The 15,538-nt window shown below is 39.8% G+C and overlaps 1 protein-coding gene and 1 pseudogene across 1 annotated transcript in view; one reads left to right on the forward strand and one right to left on the reverse strand.

Annotated features, from left to right (window-relative positions):
- ASXL2 (ASXL transcriptional regulator 2) overlaps positions 1 to 15,538 on the forward strand; it is a 149,371-nt gene that overhangs the window by 22,221 nt on the left and 111,612 nt on the right. Inside the window, exon 2 of the mRNA XM_054475154.2 lies at positions 12,508 to 12,590. Within this exon, the coding sequence (XP_054331129.1) occupies positions 12,508 to 12,590 (83 nt within the window). The remainder of the gene's footprint in view (positions 1 to 12,507; positions 12,591 to 15,538) is intronic.
- LOC129030923 (U6 spliceosomal RNA) lies at positions 629 to 729 on the reverse strand (annotated as a pseudogene).

Genomic DNA, 15,538 nt, shown 5'->3' on the forward strand with positions numbered 1-15,538 from the left:
CGTGTTAGCCAGGATGGTCTCGATCTGACCTCGTGATCTGCCCGCCTCGGCCTTCCAAAGTGCTGGTATTACAGGTGTGAGCCACTGTGCCTGGCCTTGTTTCTGTCTCTTTTTGTTTGGGGTGTTAATTTGATCCTCAAACTCTGTGTGGAGCAAGAAAGCTGTTAGCTTTAGCCTCACGTCATGGAGATTTAACTCCAGTGGTTGCTGGAGTGAACAAAGTTTTAATTTTTCTCTTATTCTCCCCTTTATCCTTGACTTGAGACTTCTTCCCATTAGTAAATTATTTACTGTGGTCAAGACAATGGGAAGTGCTAATTGGCTTTCATGTGTTACTGCTAGTGTTGCTTTCCACTGTATGGATTGAGAATGGAGTAGGGGATGGATCTCCAAAAGGAAATCAGGGCCTTTTCAGCAGAGAATGTTGAATAGTAGGTAAACTCCTAAAAGCAAATCTACCCTAGGCTTTATGGAGTCCATGGACCCACAGCAACTAACAGTAAAAATTATGCCTTTCTCTTAGAACAGTCTTTATAGCTGTCATTCTGGACCCTTAAAAAAGATTATGCATTGATAATGGGTTTGGGGAGAAAACGGCATTTTATTTTTTAAATTTTTATTATTTTTAAAAAATACAAAATACTTCATGAATTTGCATGTCGTCCTTGTGCAGGGGCCATGCTGATCTTCTCTGCATGTTCTTAGTATGTGCGCTGCAGAAGGGAGCACAAAAATGGCATTTTAACAGGATAGCTTCATTACCAAAGGTATATGTGAGAATTATTTTTGAGGGGCCTTGGAATTGGACTAACTTAATCTTGTGGAGCTGATATATTGAGGATAGTAGAGTATAAGTTTTGGTAGAATAGTACAGCCGTATTTTGGATGACTTATTAGGAAATGCAGCTATAGTGGCTGCTTAGATATTTGTTCAAATCAACTATAGTAAAAAGATCGATTATTTTAAGAGGATCAGAAAGACATCTACAAATAATAAATTGTTTCCTTTTCCATAATTATACCTTTCTTTTACTTCTCTTAGGTGGATATCATAATTGTGATTTCCTTCTTGATCCAAGACTTTTTAGGGGTAGAGATGAAAAATGATTATAAGGGATTTTTTTTTATGGTTTTCTTGCCTTTTTTTTTTGAGACAGAGTCTCGCACTGTCGCCCAGGCTGGAGTGCAGTGGTGCAATTTCAGCTCACTGCAGCCTCCTCCTCCTAGGTTCAGACGATTCTCATGCCTCAGCCTCCCAAGTAGCTGGGACTACAAGCGCGTGCCACCACACCTGGGTAATTTTTGTACTTTTAGTAGACACTAGGTTTCACGATGTTGGCCAGGCTGGTCTCTTAACTCCTGACCTCAGGTGATCCGCCCACTGCTCTCTACCAAAGTGCTGGGATTACAGGTGTGAGCCACTGCACCCCGCCGCTTTTTTTGCATTTTAATCAGAAAGTAAGTTGGGACACTTTCTGGTTTTTGAGGTTTTCTTTTTCTTTGCTTTTTTTTTTTGAGATGAAGTTTCACTCTTGTTGCCCAGTCTGGAGTGCAATGGCGGGATCTCAGCTCACTGCAACCTCCGCCTCCCGGGTTCAAGCGATTCTCCTGCCTCAGCCTCCCAAGTAGCTGGGACTACAGGCGCCCACCGTCACTTTGGAACTTGATGAAAACTTTGGATCTTCTCCCCAGAAAAAGATATAAACACTAAATACTATATCTAATTCCAAAGGGGTTCATGGAATCCTGAAGCCTGTTTATACTGTGGGCCTGAATTTAACACTCTGATCTAATGTCATGTTATTGATATTTGTGTATTTATTTCTAATCTTGTCTGTTTTTAAAATTTAATCAAAATCTTATTGTGTATTCAATTTTGCATTCATAAGCATTTCCTTATCTTTGGAAATGCTACTTAAAAGCATTTTTAATAACATAATATATTTTCAATTTAGGAATAATTTATTGGATTTCTCTTACGTTTTGGGTATTGTCTAATTTGAGGAGCACAAAGATAAAGAGTGCTGTGCTCTTTTTGCTCATGTACTAAGGATCTCTTTGGAAGGGGAGTTAAGTTACTTGATTATCTTAGTATTCGGTATTATTTAGATTATTTTTATAACTTTGTTACAAATAATACTGCAGTAATACTTTTGTGCCTAGGCCTCATGTATTTCTATTACTTCGCTTTGATAGAAGAAGGTTACTGGGGAAAAGGGTGTCACTCTTTGAAAGGCTCTTGAAGTTAATACCAATTTTTTTTTTTCTTTTTTTGAGACAGGGTCTTACTCTGTCACCCAGGCTAGAGTGTAGTGGCACGATCTTGGCTCACTGCAATCTCTGCCTCCCGGGATCAAGCAATCCTCCCACTCAGCCTCTTGAGTAGCTGGGACCACAGGTGTGTGCCAACTTGCCCAGCTAATTTTTATATTTTTATTTATTTATTTGAGACAAGAGTCTCACTCTGTCGCCGAGCCTGGAGTGCAGTGGCATGATCTCAGCTCACTGCAACCTCCACCTCCTGGGTTCAAGTGATTCTCCTGCCTCAGCTTCCCAAGTTGAGATTACAGACATGCACCACCACGCCCAGCTCATTTTTGTGTTTTTAGTAGAGACGGGGTTTTGCCATGTTGGCCAGGCTGGTCTCGAACTCCTGACCTCAGGGAATCTGCCCGCCTTGGCCTTCCAAAGTGCTGAGATTACAGGCATGAGCTTAATTTTTATATTTTTAGTAGGGATAGGGTTTCACCATGTTTCCGAGGCTGGTCTCTAACTCCTGGGCTCAAAGCAATCCACCCCCCTCGGCCTCCCAAGAAGTGCTGGGATTACAGATGTGAGCCACTGCGCCTGGCCTGTTACCAAATTACTATCTATAAAGGTGTATCATTTTTACCCTTTCCACTGTTTAGTGTGTATGTGCCTGTCTTACTCAACTCTTGAAGAATTTAATATTACCATACCAGTTTAAAAATCTTTGCTATTTTGTTAAGTGGTAGATAAACTTTGAGGTATCTGTCAAAAGGAGTAGGGAAGGTATGTCAGATACAGAGTGGCATGAGTGAAGGTGGCATGCTGGCAGTGTGTGAGAGGCACTGTCTGCCAGAGCTGAGAAGGTTCTTGAGGGATATGTGTGTTGTAGGACACTGAAAGTTTCTATTTGGATGTGTTTCTTAATGGCTTGTGCTCCACAGTAAGCCTGTTCTTGACATCAACTCCTCAAGACAGACGCTGGCAGCGGTCTCTTAAAATGGCTTACTGTAGAGGATTAGTGGAATAGGTCATAGTCTCTGCTGCAGTAGCTGGTTCCAAGGCCATATTAATATTCATCATCTCCCTCTGCCACTGCCTAGTCTAGATTTCCGTCACTCATGGCCAGACTGCAGCTGATCAAGGTTGCTTGCCTGAAGCCATCATTCTTGAGGAGTCTAAGCCCCTATTTCTCTTTTCCATATCGTGCCTTTGCCATATGCTGTACTTGCCTTTTATCGTTAGATGTGGAAGCACCGAGGATCACCTACTAGGTTAAGCTACAAATTGCTGTCACCTTCAGAGCCACCGAAATGGTTGGCTCTTCTTTTTGAGGAATTATAACAGGGTTCTGAGAGTTAGATTCTGCTGATGACAAGTTGGACAACTCAGCAGCAGCAGTGGCTCTTTTCATTAATTAGCTGACAAAACCTTAGGCAAGTTATTTAATTTCTCTGCACCTCAGTTTTCACATCTGAAAAAAATGGGCTGATAGTATCTACCTCATAGGTTTATTGTAAAGGTTAAATAAGCTAATATATCTAAATCACTTAGAATAGTGCTTGGCAGTTAAATGCTAGATAAGTATTAACTGTTAGTGTTATTAACTCTTCAGAGTTTGAAGAGAGTTTGGTTGAGAACTTTTTTTCTTGAACTAGGGAGTGTATAACCTCCAGACTTTTTGAATAATTAAAAGAATCCAAGCTAGGAAAGACTAAACCCAAGTGACTTGATAGAGCTGTTCAGAATTGAGGGACCCCTAGGTAAACTATGCCCATGAGCTTACAAAGTCAGCTTCTGTAATCTTCTCTGTATATCTGTAGGTGCCTCTCTGTATAGATTTGGTATTTAAGTATTCTCAGCTACTTTTACACTCAAGTTTCTGTGCCCAAATCTGTAAATTTATTTGCATTTTCTCTCACCTTTTATCCTTTTTTTAAAAGAGGCATTTTTACTAGTGTCTGAAGCTAATCTTGCCACATATGTTCCTAATTCTATCAGCCAGCCATTAAGTGTTTTAGATCTGTCATATAATAGGCACTAGTAATACTAGATGAATAAGGCTGGGCATGGTGGCTCACACTTGTAGTCCTAGCTACTTGGGAGGCTGAGGCAGGAGGATTGCTTGAGCCCAGGAGTTCGAGGCTGCAGTGAGCTATGATCATGTACTCCAGCTATGAAACTGCACGCCACCTTGGGCGACAGAGTGAGTCCCTGTCTCAAAAACAAAAAACCGGTGCACTGTGATAAGCAGTACCGGGGATGTATAGGTGCTGCTATAGGAGCATAGCTGTTTTTGAAGCCATGGGAGGAGGAAAATGTCCAAGGAGAGTAGACACTGAGGAGAAAATAATCCTGAAGAAGACCAACATTAAAAGACTGTGGAGAATGAGGAAGTTGCTAGTAGAGAGGTAGAGTAGAGTGAACCATGAGAGTCTAGTGTGACAGAAGCTGAACAGAAAAGTGCATCTCAGGACACAGGTAGTGATCAATAGATAACTGCTAAACAGCCAGGTAAGGAATTTTTCCCTCTTTCCTCCAAAGGCTCTGTTAGATAACAGTTCTGTCTAAATACCATGTGTTCCTTGTTACTCTGATGTGTTGAGCTCCTGAACTCAGGTGAGTGTTTGTATAGTGAGTTTGGTAGCTGAGGGAAACCACATCCTCTGAATTCATTTTGTTCTTGAGTATCAAATCGGAACTAGTACCTCAAGCTCAGATAATGAGGGATTTGTCAAAAACTGTATGTGAAATTACTTGCCTCTCATGGTGGAAAGGGGGAAGATGGGATATGCAGGGATATTTGGGTCTCCCTCATCCTGGTTCAGTGAAACTTCATTTGACGAAACAATTATTCCTCAATTCCACATTTTCTGTTTCCTTTATTGTCCTAGAAAGAGTTGTTTTAATCCCTTATTACTACCTTTAGACTCCCAGTCAGTGCTAAATCCCCTCACGTCTGATTTCTTCCCTCTGCATTAAGTGGAATCCGAATTTACAAAGCTAAATTAAACATCCCTTTGTTGACAAATACAGGGGATACATTTCTGTTATCTCAGCTTCTAGGCAGCATTTGACATTGTTGACCACCTAAACCTTAGAATTTCTTTTCTGAAACTCCAGTGTTTTCTGGTTTTCTTCTTATCTCTCTGGTCATTTAGTTTATTTTCTAGTTTTTCTTCTCTGGCTCTTAAACGTTGATATATTGTTCTATAGCAGAAGCTCTCATCTGTTCTCACTCTGTATTGGCTGATCCGATTTACTGGTATGGCACAAGTTACCCTAATTAAAGCTTTTGGGCAGTAAATGAGCCTTATAACACTGATAGAACTTTATATAAAGATCACTGTGTTACTTATTTGGACATTTAAAATGTAGCAGTCATATAGATTATACAAAATTCAGACTCTGCACATCTGTATATCTGGAATGAACTCATAATGTAACAATAATTGAAATATTCCCGTTATTTAGGCTAGACTCAAACTTGAATCTTAGAGGCAACTCAGTTATTCTTGCGTGTTCAGAAAATATAATTTTTAAATCCTTTTTATTAACTGAATTGGGAATCTACAAGCTAAGAAGTAAATATATTAAGCACTCTTTAAAAATCTAGCTTTAAATCTATGTAGTGTTGATTTTAGTTATTCTGAGTGGTTATTCATATTGTCATAAAGTAGTTTCTAAAAACTGTACTTTAAAGTTCCATGAGCAGTTCAGTGGAATGAGGTTTTGTTTGATAAACACTGCCCTCCTGTGGTTAACGTAAGCTAACAGTTTTGCAAAACTACTGTAGTCTTTTCCACTTGTGGTAAGATAATGTAATGGTTCATACAGCATGTTTGCTCAGTAATATATGTGGCCAAGAAAGGGTTTTTTTCCCCTCATTCTCTCCCTCTTGGTTTTTTCCTAGTGTGTCTGCACATTTTTCTCATTTCTATCCATGCACATTTTCTTTCTTTTTTGGTAGGGGAGGCAGAGTCTCACTTTGTCACCAAGGCTGGAGTCCAGTGGCATGATCTCGGCTCATGGCAACTCCCACCTCCCAGGTTCAAGCGATTCTCGTGCCTCAGCCTCCCAAGTAGCTGGGATAACAGGCGTGTGCCACCACACCCAGCTAATTTTTGTATTTTTAGTAGAACCAGAGTTTGGTCATGTTGGCCACGCTGGTCATGACTGAGCCCGGCCCATGCACTTTTTCTTATGTGAATTATAAGAGTTGAATGTAAACGAATACAGAAAAAGTATTAAGCTATCAAAGGGAGGGAAGCTACATTTAAGTGTAAACATGCTTAAAGAAATAGAAAAGACCAGTCAGTTACAATACATAAAATTAATAAAAACTTTCATGGAAAATCAATAGTGATAGAAAGATGAAGAATAAACTGGAAGAAAGGGTTTGTAGTAAATGTGACAGTAAATGTTTCAATATATTTAATGTAAATTAGAGAGCTCTCACAAATGGTATATAAGTGGACAATAGCCAATGAATAGCTAATTCACAAGTGAGGAAATACAGTAATTATAGCACAAAAATATATTTAAATCCATAATGCTACTTTATATAAATGATACTCATAATATTAATAGTGGTATTTGAAACAGAAACCCATGCCAGATAACTAGCTAATTATTCTGAAAATAGTAAATACAAAAATAAGTTATTTATCCTGCCCTTTTCTTTTTTTTTTTTTTTTTTTTTTTTTTTTTGGAGAAGGAGTTTTGCTCTTGTCGCCCAGGCGGCAGTGCAGTGGTGCAATCTTGGCTCACTGCAACTTTCGCCTCCCGTGTTCAAGTGATTCTCCTGCCTCAGCCTTCAGAGTAGCTGGGATTACAGACATGCGCCCCCACACCTGGCTAATTTTTGTGTTTTTAGTAGAGATGAGGTTTCACCATGTTGGCCAGGCTGGTCTCGAACTCCTGACCTCAGGTGATCCACCCGCCTTGGCCTGCTGGGATTACAGGCGTGAGCCACCACATGCAGCCTTATCCTGCTTTTTAAATATGAATTGTACCTCGGGTAACCAAATAGTGGAAAGCATCTATTTTTAGAAGGACTCTGGCTTATAAATGAAAAAGGAACGATGGACTAGCAGCACTTTCCAGCCCCTAAATAAAATGATGGAGGGTAGTGATCATCGGTGGCTGCTAAAACAATTAGATTGAAATGCTGATGGGAAACTTTATAATAAGTGGATCAGATAGACCACATCTATCCCATTGATATATCTTAGCATCTCAAAAAAGAGATCATAGATATTTTGTGTGTTCTGATGTGGTGTGGTAGGAAGTATACCATAAGCCTATGAAGTTTTCTTGCTAAAATAAAATCTGAATCTGAGCAAGCCTCTAGGTTTCGATTCTAATTTTCAGGAAATGCAAGAGACAGAGGACCATACAATTAGCAAAATACAGAATGTGTATAAGTACAATACAGTTTACTAGTTTTTTTCTGTAAATAAATTGGAAGAAAAAGTGAGAGAAACCCGTAGGTTAAAAGATACTTCAAGACATGTGTTAGCCAAATGCAGTATATGTGGGTCTATTGATTTGAACAAACCAACTGTTTAAAAAAAGTGGTTTTTCCCTGTAAATTTGGGATATTGACTAAATAATTTGATATTAAGGAATTATAGTCATTTTCTGAGGTGTAAAAAAAAAATTTTAAGTCCTTGTTGTCAGAGATACATACTACAATAATAATGAATGAAATGTCTGAGGCTTGCTTCAGAATAACCCAGTTTGTGGACGGAGGGTGGCTGAAGGTATGGAGGAAACAAGATAGGCCATGTGTTGATAATTGTTGAAAATGGGTGATGGTTATGTGGTGGTTCATTGTAATGTTCTCTCTCATTTGGTGAATGTTTTTAGATTTCCATAATAAAAAGTTTTAAAAGTGTAATATTTAAGTCTTTAATTGAAAAACATTTTTCTTTCTCCCCCAAACTATAGCTTTAAGTAGTCTGAAAAAATTTAGTGTAATACTTTTCTAAATTAAAACTAATTCTAGGCCAGGCATGGTAGCTCACACCTGTAATCCTGGCACTTTGGGAGGCTGAGGCAGGTGGAATTGAGACCAGCCTGGACAACATGGCAAAACCCCATCTCTACAAAAAGTACAAAAACCCAGGAGTTCGAGACCGGCCTGGGCAACATGGCAAAACCCTGTCTCTACAAAACAATACAAAAATTAGCCAGGTGTGGTGGCACATGCCTATAGTCCTAGCTACTCAGGAGACTGAGGTGGGAGGATAGCTTGAGCCTGGGAGGCGGAGGTTGCAGTGAGCTGTGATTGCACCACTGCACTCCAGCCTGGGCAATACAGTGAGACCCTGTCTCAAAAAAAAAAACAAAAAAAAATTTTTTTTTTTTTTTTTGAATCAGAGTCTTGCTCTTTCATCCAGGCTAGAGTACAGGGGCACTGTCTCGGCTCACTGCAGCCTCTGCCTCCTGGGTTCAAGTGATTCTTGAATTCTTGAACCAGCCTCCTGAGTAACTGGGATTACAGGCGCCCACCCACCACCACACCCAGCTAACTTTTTGTGTGTGTTTTTAGCAGAGGCAGGGTTTCTCCATGTTGGCCAGGCTGGTCTTGAACTTCTGGCCTCAAGTGATCTGCCCTCCTTGGCCTCCCAAAGTGCTGGGATTGCAGGTGTGAGTCACTGTACCTGGCCTAAAAAAAAACAAATTCTAAATGCCTAGCATTTAAAGGAACCTGTGATAAACATTTTTTTAAAAGAAAATAAATATTCCATATATATATATATATGTAAAATTTTTTTTTTTTTTTGAGACGGAGTTTCGCTCTTGTCATCCAGGTTGGAGTGCAGTGGTGTGATCTCGGCTCACTGCAACCTCCACCTCCTGGTCCAAGCGGTTTTCCTGCCTCAGCCTCCGTAGTAGCTGGGACTACAGGCACCTGCCACCATGCCCAGTTAATTTTTGTATTTTTAGTAGAGACAGTGTTTCACCACGTTGGCCAGGCTGATCTTGAACTCTTGACTTCAGGTGATCTGCCTGCCTTGGCCTCCGAAAGTACTGGGATTACAGGCCTAAGTCACCATGCCCGGCCTCCTTAAGTAGTTTTAACCAACTGGTTTACTGTGTTTGATTAAAGTACAGAACATCTTGGAAATCAGTGAAATCCTTACTAAAAAGACATAATTTTTGGTCTCCACTTCTATTTATTTATTTGTTTGTTTGTTTGTTTATTTTTGAGACGGAGTCTTGCTCTTGTCGCCCAGGCTGGAGTGCAGTGGCCCAGTCTCGGCTCACTGCAAGCTCCGCTTCCAGGGTTCACGCCATTTCCCTGCCTCAGCCTCCCGAGTAGCTGGGACTACAGGCCCCCGCCACCATGCCCGGCTAATTTTTTTGTATTTTTAGTAGAGACGGGGTTTTACCATGTTAGCCAGGATGGTCTCGATCTCCTGACCTTGTGATCCACCCATCTTGGCCTCCCAAAGTGCTGGGATTACAGTTGTGAGCCACCGCGCCCAGCCGGTCTCCACTTCTAATAGCTTAACGTCTTATGATGTTTAAAACCCATTAAAATATTAAAATAACTTAATTCCTTGTTTTGCAGAATACATTAGAAAATATTAATTTTTACCATTACCATGGATAATATAAATATTTTCAGTTCTGAGTGTGGCTCATTCTGATAATGATTTAATAGTCCCCTTTCAGTTAAGATTTGATATGCCAGAGAAATGACACTCTAGAAATATTTATTAATTTCAGTTTTCTAGCTCCTTGGACAGATGTATGTGTGCATACGTAGCCATTTCATGGTGTTTATTATTGCCATGTTTTTGCCATTTAAATTGGCAGGAAAAAACCCACATTAAAATGTATTATATTTGATTGCTAGTAAAGTCAAATATTGTATTTCATTTGCTTCATAAATTTTTATAGGATATTGAATATGTACACAAAAGTGGACAATAATATAGTGAATATCTTTGTGTTTGTCATTTACCTTCTATAATTATCAATTTATGGCCAATCTTGCTATATTTAAACCTGCAACTTCTTGTATATTTTTTGAAGTCCCAGACATCATATGATTTCATCCATAAGTACTTCAGTGTGCAAATGCTTTTTCATATGGTTATTATCCAGTTATATTAACCCTTTTGTGAACTATTTGTCCAGGTCCATGGTGTATTTTTGTTTATTTTCAGTACTTTAATACATTTTTAGTATATAGACAATAAATAAATAAAAGTTTTCTGTATGGGCCTTAATTTGGATGAAGGCAGTAAGTTTAACTTTGGACATCTGAAGTTTGAAATACATATGGGATATCCAACTTTTACAGGTTTTTAATAGTTTTTTAACAGACTGCCGCTTCATTCATCAAAATGTGAGTGATTGGTGAAAGCTTGGTGTGGTTAATGTTATTCAGGGAAATTTTGGTGGAGTGAAAAGTAAAAGGGATAAATGGATGTTTATAAAATATTTGAGGGATGGGCATAGAAAAAGACATCTACAAAGAAAACAGAAAAATATTTTGGAGAAAAAGAAAAGTCTAGGAGGTGATGTCTGCGAAGGGAACAGTTTAATAATGTCAGATGTAGCAGACAGATCAAGGAAGATGATACACAGAAATATGTGTTGGATTTTATGACTGACCAAATGAGAAAATAGTTACAAACACAGGACACAGAGTGCTATAGTGGTGCAAGACTTGGATTTGAATTTTGGCGCAACTTATCTTGCTGTATTATGTTTGGAAATATTACTGGTTATTGTATTTTTGTTTCATATATAAATGTAAGTGTAAACAACAAAATAAAACGTATATGAAATATACATACATATCTGTTGAGACTCTTAGCTATTTGTTTCAAGAATATTCACCAGACATCTTGAAGCATAGTTATAATAGCTACTTTTGTCTGATAATTCCAACATCTGTGTCACATTGGGTTTATTGTTGTATATAGCTTGTCTTTTCTCTTGTGAGTTGCTGATTTCCTTACTCTTCCTGTGTTGAGTAAGTTTGAATTGTATATTAGACATTATTTCTATTTTTGAGACAGGCTCTGTTGCCCAGGCTGTAGTGCAGGGGCACAATCGCGACTTACTGCAACCTCTGCCTCCCAGGTTCAAGCTATTCTCACATCTCAGCCTCCCGAGTAGCTAAAATTACAGGCGAGCACCACCATCCCCTGCAATTTTTTTTTTCTTTTTTTGAGATGGAGTCTCGCTCCGTTGCCCAGGATGGAGTGCAGTGGCATGATCTCAGCTCACTGCAACCTCTGTCTCCCAGGTTCAAGTGATTCTCCTGCCTCAGCCTCCTGAGTAGCTGGGATTACAGGCATTCGCCACCATGCCTGAGTAATTTTTTATTTTTAGTGGAGATGGGGTTTCACCATATTGGCCAGGCTGGTCTTGAACTCCTGACCTCAAGAGTCATCTGTCCGCCTTGGCCTCCCAAAGTGCCGAGATTACAGGCATGAACCACTGTGCCTGGCCGAGATGAATCATGGGAATTCCTCCCATGCTTGTAGGACCCCTTGCAAGGTTAGCCACTGCTGGTATTACCACAGCTGCTCCCATGGGATTGCCTGGGGCAAGGGCAGAGAAAAAGAAAAGGGGGGAAAAACCCAGATAATTTTCTCTCCCTCTATCCAACCTTTAGAAATGCCCTCTTTACTATGCCTGAGACCAAAAAATATTTTTCTCTTGGAGTACTTTCTGCCTGCACTTAGTCTGCAGTTCCGGGTTTTGGGCTGCCTTTGAGTCCAGGCTCAGGGGAGCTACCAGAGGGAAACAAAATCAGGAAGCTCACTGCTGGACCAGTGTGGTACTCCTAGTTATGCTTTCCTCCCCAGGCCACCTGCTACCATTTTCGGAGTCCTCAAATAGCTGCTTCATGCATTCTGTCCAGGTTTTTAGTTGCATTCAGTAGGAGAGACAGAATGGACTTTGCCTACTCTGTCTTTACCAGATTTTATTATAATCATATTGTTTACTTGTTTTGGTTAAGAATTTGTTGTGCACGTGTGATTTACTAGGCTTTGCTATACATTTACCAGGAAATGGATAATCTTAATGTGCTTGCAGTAGGTCACAGGTAGTGAAGGGATGTGGGGATGGAGGTAGAAAGTAAACAATTGCATATGTATTAGTAGTGAATAATTGGGTTATTAATTTTAGCTTTTAAGACATAATTATAAGAAATATAATTATATATAGAATTATAATAATAACTTGAAATAATAAATAATTTATTATTCTATACTTGTTTTTCAGGTCTTAGAAAAATACCCCAATACACCCATGAGTCATAAAGAAATTCTTCAAGTTATCCAGAGAGAAGGACTAAAAGAAATCAGGTGAGTTATTTAAATATTATTAGTAATAATTATAATACTTGATCAGAGTATTTGGTAGTATATAATAGTATACTTTAGTCCTGAAGATTAATTACTTAATAATAAATGCTTTGTTCTGATCAGCTGTCAGATCTTTGGCATTTTTTAAGTCATTACATAGATTTAAAACCAGAAGTAAGTTCAATTCTTAGTTCACGCCATTCTCCTGCCTTAGCCTCCCGAGTAGCTGGGACTACAGGCACCTGCCACCACGCCTGGCTGATGCTTTTTGTATTTGTATTAGAGACATGGTTTCACCGTGTTAGCCAAGATGGTCTTGATCGCCTGACCTTGTGATCCGCCCGCCTTGGCCTCCCAAAGTGCTGGGATTACAGGCGTGAGCCACCGTGCCCAGCCAAAAAAAAAATTAGCCAGGCGTGGTGACGTGTGCGTGTAATCCCAGCTACTTGGATGGCTGATGCAGGAGAATAGCTGGAACCCAGGAGGTGGAGGTTGCAGTGAGCTGAGATTGCACCAGTGTACTGCAGCCTGGGCAACAGAGCGAGACTCCGTCTCAAAAAAAAAAAAAAAAATACATATATACACATACACACGCACACATACATACATAGATATAGATATATACATCTATTTATCTATCTATATATATACACACATTTGAAGAATTAGCTTTTAAAAGTACCTTTTGTGGGCTGGGCGTAGTGGCTCATGCCTGTAATCCCAGCACTTTGGGAGGCCGAGGCAGGCAGATCACTTGAGGCCAGGAGGTCTTAATGTCAGTATCATCCAGCTGTAACATAGTAAGGCTCTGGGACTTTAAACTTACCATGATCATTTCTAGGGAGCAAGCAGGAATAGTAAATAAATAAAGATTATTAAAAACAAACAAAAACAGCAGGAAAAAATGGAAGAGTTTTTTTTTTCAAAAGGTAGTAAAGTATGTGAATCATCAGATAGCTTCTGGTTTACATAGTGACAATTGAAAGTAGCTTTTCCTGGTTAAACTATGTTGTGGTAATGCAGTTACAGCACAACAAAGCAGTACATGCTGACCACCCTTAGCGGGGAATGTGCTTTTGCTTAGCTGTTGGACAGTTAAGTCTTTTAGGTCTCCATTTGGATACATCTTTTTCAGAGATAATTTTGGTTGACTTACTGGTCTTGATCATATCTTCCTATTTTAGTTTGTTGTAGTGTTGTGTGTTCTTTTCTTTTTCTTTTCTTTTTTTTTTTTTTGAGACAGAGTTTCACTCTTGTCTCCCTGGCTGGAGTGCAGTGGTGCAATCTCCGCTCATTGCAGCCTCTTTCTCCCGGGTTCAAGTGATTGTCCTACCTCAGCCTCCTGAGTAGCTGGGTCTACAGGCATGTGCCACCATGCCTGGCTAATTTTTTTTTTTTTTTTTTTTTTGAGACAGAGTCTCGCTCTGTCCTCCAGGCTGGAGTGCAGTGACGCTATCTTGGCTCACTGCAAGCTCTGCCTCCCGGGTTCACGCCATTCTCCTGCCTCAGCCTCCCGAGTAGCTGGGACTACAGGTGCCTGCCACCACACCCGGCTAATTTTTTGTATTTTTAGTAGAGATGGGGTTTCACTCTGTTAGCCAGGATGGTCTCGATCTCCTGACCTCGTGATCCACCCTCCTCGGCCTCCCAAAGCTAATTTTTGTATTTTTAGTAGAGACAGGGTTCACCAAGTTGGCCAGACTGGTCTCGAACTCCTGACCTCAAATGATCTGCCCTCCTCGGCCTCCCAAAGTGCAGGGATTACAGGCATGAGCCACCATGCCTGGCATGTTCTGTGTTCTTCATAGCACTAAGGTTTGAAATTATATATGTTTGTGGTTATAAAAAAATCATACAATTTCTCTGTACCTTACGTTAAGGTAGCTCCAGAGGCAGTGACATTATCTTTCCCCACTCCTCAGCATATGATGCATAACAAGTATTTAAAACCTACTTGTTAATGAATATATGAGGTATTATTAGTGGGAAGATCATATTCATATATAATTATAGATTATTCTTTTGCTGCCGTGATGTGTCAAATGGTAGTCTTTTTTCTCTGAGACAGGGTCTCACTCTGTCACCCAGGCTGGAGTGCAGTGGTACAGTCTCAGCTTACTGCAGCCTTGTCCTTTTGGGATCAAGCAGTCCCATGACCTCAGCCTCCTGAGTAGCTGGGATGAGAGGTGCATGTGCCACCATGCCCAGCTAATTTTCGTATTTTTTGTAGAGGCAAGGGTTTCGCCATGTTGCCTAGGCCGGTCTTGAACTCGTGGACTCAGGTGATCCTCCTGCCTTGGCCTCCCAAAGTGCTGGGATTACAGGCGTGAGCCACCATGCCCAGCTGGGTAGTCTTATACTCTTAAAAGTTTTTAGAAAGATTACAGAATAAAACACGTACTATGCTTCTCAAAGATGTGTGACTACTTACTGTTTTATTTTCATTCCTCGGACCTCAATACATGACTTTGAGCTCTTCTCCCTTTATATTTTTCCTTTGGCTCCCACATTTTGAAGAATTTTGCCTAGATTATTCAATACCATTTTTGTTTGATTTTAAAATTTATTAAAGTGGTAACAACTGAAATATTTATGAACAGATTAATGAATAAACAAAATAAGATATATGCATACAATGGAATATTATTCAGTCTTAAGAAGATATAAAATTCTGATACATGCTACAGTATGGATGAACCTTGAAAACGTTATGCTAAGTGAAGTAAGCCAGACCCAAAAAGACAAATATATGACTCCAGTTACATGAGATAACCTAAAATAGGTAAGTTCATAGAGAGAAAGTAGAATAGAGGTTACCATAGACTGGAGTAGTGGGGAATAGTGAGTTTCTATTAAATGAGTACAGAATTTCTGTTAGAGATGTTGAAAACATTCTGAAGATGGATGATGGTGACAGTTGCACAGCATTGTGAATGTACTTAATGCCA

The sequence above is a fragment of the Pongo pygmaeus genome, chromosome 12, assembly GCF_028885625.2.
Source record: "Pongo pygmaeus isolate AG05252 chromosome 12, NHGRI_mPonPyg2-v2.0_pri, whole genome shotgun sequence".
Lineage (NCBI taxonomy): Eukaryota > Metazoa > Chordata > Mammalia > Primates > Hominidae > Pongo > Pongo pygmaeus.